Source organism: Lepisma saccharinum, chromosome 18 (assembly GCF_977018435.1).
Source record: "Lepisma saccharinum chromosome 18, izLepSacc3.1, whole genome shotgun sequence".
Classification (NCBI taxonomy): Eukaryota; Metazoa; Arthropoda; class Insecta; order Zygentoma; family Lepismatidae; genus Lepisma; species Lepisma saccharinum.
In genome coordinates this window covers 23,813,458-23,820,272 of record NC_139246.1, presented here as the reverse complement: position 1 = coordinate 23,820,272, position 6,815 = coordinate 23,813,458, and the positions used below count along the sequence as shown (strand labels likewise).

Below are 6,815 nucleotides of genomic sequence, written 5' to 3'. Positions count from 1 at the left end.
GAGTCTGCTTTTTTCTTGTTGGGCCATAACCTTGACCGGCCCACTCTTAACATCAACATTGTTCACAATACTTTCTGCAACTATCCTTCTCAGAGCAGCCAGATATGGCCAGAAAGCGTAAAATTTCCGGCAGATTTAAGTATTCATTTACGTCACGTTTACATGAAAATGTGATTCTTGAAGAATAATTTTAACTCCGGAAATAAGATTCGTTCAACACTTCTCACCACTTTACTTGTCAGATGTACAAAAGTGTACAAGGGCAAATGTCACCAAATCGCTCCATCGAAAGAAGATAATCATATACTGAAAAATGTACTGCTGAGCTCACGACAGACGAGTACCGTATTTGACGCACATAGTTCTGCTCTTTAAACAGGTAAATTCTAGTTTCCTGTCGAGTCAACACCAAAAATACTCGACGATTTAACCATGACTGACGTTCACGTGCAGGTTATGTGGAGGGAAGCACAAAAGATTGAAATACGTATATATAAGGAGCTTATGGCAGTAGTTTACTTGTAGTTACGCATCAGCAAGGCAAGATGAAGTTGGCAATTGTATTTATGCTAGTTCTCTGTGGACTTGCTCTTATGGTAAGTTATATTTCACTATACTTGCAGTGCAGTGGTATATTTATATCGTTTTTTCTTTGGTTTTATTAGAGCAATTTTTTTTATTCTGCCGTCGAACAACGTCAATAACACAAAAGGAGACCAGCAGTGAATTTTTATATTTAAGTATTTATACACCACACAATACAGTATTAATATTTATTAAAGGCCCAGGCACCTGACGTCTGTGGTTTACAAACGATTCCGGAATACACAGATTAGTCAGCTTCCGGTGTGAATTTGTTGAGATATAAATCGTTCTGTAAAGTAATGTAGAATCCGTAAATAGCTTCATTCTGTTTGCTTTTGTTGCATTTCAAGAATCACATTTTCATGTAAACGAATACTTAAATCTGCCGGAAATTTTACGCTTTCTGGCCATATCTGGCTGCTCTGAGAAGGATAGTTCCAGCAAGTATTGTGAACAATGTTTGTCCTTTGGCCCGCGAAACCAATAACCAACGTAACACAGATCCTAACCGTATCAATGCTTGACTAGGACTGTCTTCTCTGCAACGCACATCAATCGTCCCCCAGAAAATACGTTAACTTCTCTTCCCGCCCTTTTTTCCCCAGCGAGGGCGGGTCAACTTTTATAATGGGTGCGTCAAGATCGGTTACACATTTACGATTTTAATTTGTTTTGGCCAAGGTTTCAAAACATTGCGAACTTAGCTGACACACCTGCCGAATAAATTGCATCTGTAATTGAAGAAATTCATAATATAATGCAGCAGCGTAACTTTGGGTTTAACTCTGGAGGAGACAGAACATAAACATCAGGTTCCAGAAGTATAAAAATATACCCATAACATATATATGTTAATTAACTTGGAAATTTTGGGAGAGCAGTGCCCCCTTGCCCCAATAATATATTGGTTAGTTGGTAATACTTTTAAAAATGCAAAATTTTAATTAAAACTATTAAGACAATATTTTCAGTGTCGCGGATATTTCCTGAAATACAACACTGATTCCGAGCCACACTCTTAGATACATTTCCTTAGGTACTATGATGTATGTTACATTTTTTCTATAAAAATATCAAGTAAATTAAAATTTTGAATTTCTACACTATTATCTTGAATAAATATATACTAATGTCCAAAATTAAAGCAACAAACGGAAATTCTTTCCCGTGTGTCCAATTGACCACATAAAACGATCAGGTGATAGTAATATTTATGATGTCATAGACAACTGGTTTAAGATAGAAAATAAACTAACCTTAATGTGCCAGGATTTATCAACAAGAAAATCACGATAGCAAACAGGTTAAACTTGGCAAATTTATCAACAAAAAAAAATCAGACGAGGAAAGGATTTCTGTTTGTTGCTTTAATTTTGGACAGTAGTGTATATTGAATCTACACCCAGATCGAGTCGAGACCTACATCTTATTTGCGAAAATCGATTCTTTGATCCTTGTTATTTCCGTCAGTCGAAAATGAAATCACAGGGGACAACATACACATGCACAATTGATGTATTAGTTACAAGAATAGGAAGTGACATACAGAATAGAGACAGAGAATGACAGATGAGAGAGAAAGATGAAAGCAGAGAAAACAAAAGCATGGAAAGAATCAGAAAATAGATAGAAAGAGAATTAAAGCGATAGATAGTGATAGAATGAAGATATAGGTAAGGGATATGGACCGTAGTGCGCGCGGAGCCGTTATTTTGTTAATTTGTGCCAGATTCATGGAATCATTCTTAATGTTGCCACCAGAGGTCAATAGAATCGGTTACGCAATGACGTAACAAGAAAGCCTCGGTGCGAACTCGCAGCCCTTCAGGCAGCGCATTTTGGATTCTGACCCAGGGAGAGGAAGTTGGCTTCCTCTAGGTAGACACTTTGGGAAGGTGTCCGAGGAACCACCCAAATCCTTCCGCCATTAACGCATATCATTAATTATTCCCTCCTCACAGGCTGTTTCCCGCATTCTTGGAAGGAGGCAAAGGTCATTCCCATACCTAAGAAACAGAACCCGAGCTCTGTAAATGGCATTCGCCCCATTAGTATTTTGCCGGTACTCTCAAAAATCATTGAGAAAATAGTAAACGATCAAGTTCGTAAGTACATTGGCGACTATAATATTCTTCCTCCGCAACAATCCGGTTTTCGTCCTCACTATAGCACGCAAACTGCTCTCCTGAAAGTGACCGACGATATTTTCCATGCAATGGACAAATCCCATGTAACAATGTTAGTTTTACTTGACGTCAGCAAAGCTTTTGACACGCTACCACATAAACTACTTCTTGCAAAGCTACAATATTACAAATTCTCTCCAATAACACTCAAATGGTTCGAGACGTATCTCCGTGGAAGGCAACAGCGTGTATTAACAGATAAACTGTCGTCGCCTCTGCTAGTGGATGCTGGCGTCCCTCAGGGTTCAATCCTGGGTCCTTTGTTATTCACGTTAGCAGCTGCCGACTTGATTACGTCAGTGAAATATAGTAATGTGCACTGTTATGCCGATGACACGCAATTGTATATATCGACAGATATATTTAATTTACAAAATGCGATTGCACTATTAAATCAGGACTTGAAAAATATAAGTAACTGGTGTGAATCAAATGGCTTAGTTCTAAATTTAAATGAATCTACATTTACTATTATCGGAAACAATAATCTCGTATAACAAATAAATCTAAGCGAATGCAAAATATTAATTGAAACGAAGAACGCAAAATTCTCACAAACAGTACGAAATTTGGGCTTGACCATGGATCAAAAATTAGACTGGTCTGAACATGTACTGAAACAGTGCGGTAAAGGATATTCAGTGCTAAAGAGCCTTTACACGCTTGTTGACTTTATTTCACCCAAAATTAAATTAAATTTGGTCCAATCTTTAATATATCCTCTTTTCGATTATTGCGACGTTGTTTACGGGCCAAGAATCACAAAAAGGCTCTCGGCCAAAATTCAGAAAGTCCAAAATGCATGCATGAAGTATGTCTACAGATTTAAAAATCACGAACACGTTCTACCTGTGCTTAATCAGCACAAAATTCTCAACATGGCAAGACGGAGAGAACTGCGCATGACCTGCATTACTTGCAATGTTATAAATAAAAACATCCCGGACTATCTGAGTGTAAAGCTTAAAGCCAGGAGTGAAACGCACTCATACTCCACCAGAAGCGCCGCTAATCTCCATAAACCTCGCTGCAGAACTTCTGTTTCGCAATCTTCATTCAGTTACATGGCACCTAAAATCTGGAATGCACTCCCGAACGAAATAAAGCAACTGAACTATTACAAACACTTTCGTATATGACTCACTGATTGATGATCAGAAGCAAGGTAAGACCACATATGATTAAAAACTGTTTCCTGTGAATTATTGAAAAAAACTGGACCGAAACTAAGTTAATACATGTATATTATTATCTTTTCATTTATTAGCACACACGCACTGTATATATTTTGTCATCTGCTTTCTTTTTGTGATTTTCTTTGTGTAGTAGTAGTTTTTTTTATATAGTTTCTTTTATGTTATTTTACTTATGTAGTGTCTCATAATCTTCATGTATAATAATGTACCTAGGTACTTTGCTACATTTTTCTTTGTCGGGTTAGGTGGTAGATCAGCATTTGCTGAACCTCGCCCAAGAATAAAGACCATTGAATTGAATTGAATTGAATATGGAGGAGTAGTATAAGTATCAGGTGGTTATAATTAAAGTGACGGTGTTCAGAGTGGTACAGCACGGGCTGTAATGAGAGTAGCAGTCTGAAACTTCGTAGATATGCTAATGAAGCAATGCGCTCGCGAATTATGAAAAAAAAAAAAAAAATAGTTCCAATTCTCGCCACCAGGGTAAAAAATGGCGCTGTAAGCAGTCAAAACTTGGTATAGTTACAGGAAAAACACTATAAATCGCAGAAAACAATACTCTTTGTAATAAAATATCGCTACAATTTCACTATTCGAATTACATGAACATTACTAAAGGAAAAAGCAACAAGCGTCACCAACAACAACCAGGGAGCTCACACAATGGTTAGGCAATTTCACCGACTTCGACGTCAGAGTTATGGAAAATTCCACGTTTTGACTGCTCACAGCGCCGTTTTTTACCCTGGTGGCGAGAATTGGAACTAATTTTTTTTTGGCATAATTCGCGAGCGCATTGCTTCATTAGCATATCTACGAAGTTTCAGACTGCTACTCTCATTACAGCCCGTGCTGTACCACTCTGAACACCGTCACTTTAATTATAACCACCTGGTACTTTCCGTAATGTTTTAAGTTTGAACTTGCACTCACGCACTCAAATTACATTTTGTTCATCTTTCTCGTATATACGAGAAGTGACTTAACAGTAACTAAACATATTTAGTTCATTATTATTAATTTGTTTAAACTAATACCCATCAAACTGGCCAAGTGATACGACAAGGTTCGTTTCAGCGAGTTTATCATCGAACAATTTTCGTTATCGTAGTCTAATTGTCCTTGCACATATGTGAATAAACTCGCCTTAGTTGGAAAAGTGGCGTATCAGTACTTTCTAATAGCATAGCTGCCCATAGCAAATAAGTAGACCTTTAAGGCTGGCTGAAATTTCCACTGCGCACTTACTTTAAGGTTTGTATGCATTAAACAGGTCAGTTTCACGTGCATAGGGAGAGAAACAGAGAGAGAGAGAGAGAGAGAGAGAGAGAGAGAGAGAGAGAGAGAGAGAGGTGTGTGTGGGGGCGGGGGAGAGAGAAGATAGGGAAGTCAGTCAGTCAAGAGAGTGAGTGTGTGAGAAAGATATAAATAGTATTGAACATTGAATACTGAAGTAGAGCTTAGAAAGGGATACAAATCGAACCAGTGAGAGGAAAATAGTAATAGGGAGATTGAAAGAGAATAAATATTACTCAAATCCAACAACATGTCTCTATACCAACTCTACTTAATACACCATCCTAATTCTTCCAGGGAGCAGTTCCAGCTCCAGAGCATTCTTCCAGAAGCGTCATTCAAGGAGCGAACATCCTGAAAGCACTCTCAAGAGCAAAACGCTGCGCCGGCAGGGGAAACAATAACGGGGGAGGCAACACTGACTCCGGAAACGACGGAAACTCTGGTTCGAATCCCGACGCAGAACCTATTGACGGGAATCAAGGCACCAGCGGGCGCTCAACTGCAGGAAACAGTAGCGGAAGTGGAAGAAATAGGAGCAGAGGCAATTCTACCAGTAGCTCCAACGGTGGCAACAGGAGAACTGGTGGAAGAAGTAAGTGAATACATTGTTTTGTTCTTCTTTCCTGTGCACGTAAGTTCAGGTACGTGAAAGTTATGTTTTAGCATAAATCCACTTTATGCTCTAAAGCTTGAAGCCCACTGAGACGCGGCAACAGATCCATTTTCGGCGTCTCAGTGGGCGATAACTTTTAAGATAACCTGCAGACTTCTGGCACGGAAATTCCCGCTTCGGTTCCGAGCGTTTCCCTGTGCTGGGCGTTACACAATTTGATTTCCATAGAAGCAGGCAACAGAAGATCTGTTGCTCTCTGTTGCCGCGTTTCTCCGCGTCTCAGTGGGCGTTAAAAGCTTTATAGTCTAAACCGTACTGGATTTAGTTTAGGGCAGGGTTTTAAAAGGTCCGGGAATTTTATATAAATTCAATTCCGGTCCAGGATAGAAAATCAGCAAGCGTAAACGGGTTCCGGACCGTAAATAAGCTTTCTATCCGTAAAGTATTTCAATTCGGTCCAGGAACCCTTTCTCCAGCTCAATTTAAATACGGTTCAGGATCTTTTTTTTCCGGATTAATTTAAATAAGGTCCATGAACCTTTCTGCCGGATCAATTTATATCTTCGGTCCAGGAACCTTTTTTCCGGATCAGTTTAAATAGAGTCCAAGTTCCGTAATGAATAAAACTACACAACATGGACCGAATTTAAATTGTGCGAGAAAAATGGTTTCGGTCCTCTTGCGGAACCCAAAAGTTCCCATTAGAATTAATGGGTTCCCGGAGCATTAACAACCCTGTTTTCAATTGCTGTTTAATTCTATAATCTTGACATTATTCTCACTATTGAATTGAATGCACTTCAGGTTGATCAAAAAACATTATAGTTATTTTCATATTTTTTTCTTACTTGCAGACAGATCATCATAATTCTTCAGAACTATCTGCACAAGTATTGGATTGTCAAGAAATTAAGATGTGATATGTAGCCCTAG

At 38.7% G+C, this 6,815-nt stretch overlaps 1 protein-coding gene across 1 annotated transcript; it reads left to right on the top strand.

Moving 5' to 3' along the window:
• Nucleotides 1-499: 499 nt before the first annotated feature.
• LOC146001918 (uncharacterized) lies at nucleotides 500-6,815 on the top strand. Its single transcript, XM_083139635.1, has 3 exons — nucleotides 500-596; nucleotides 5,564-5,861; nucleotides 6,737-6,815. Exons 1-3 carry the CDS (start codon nucleotides 546-548, stop codon nucleotides 6,748-6,750), a joined length of 363 nt encoding a protein of 120 aa, XP_082995761.1. The 5' UTR covers nucleotides 500-545; the 3' UTR covers nucleotides 6,751-6,815.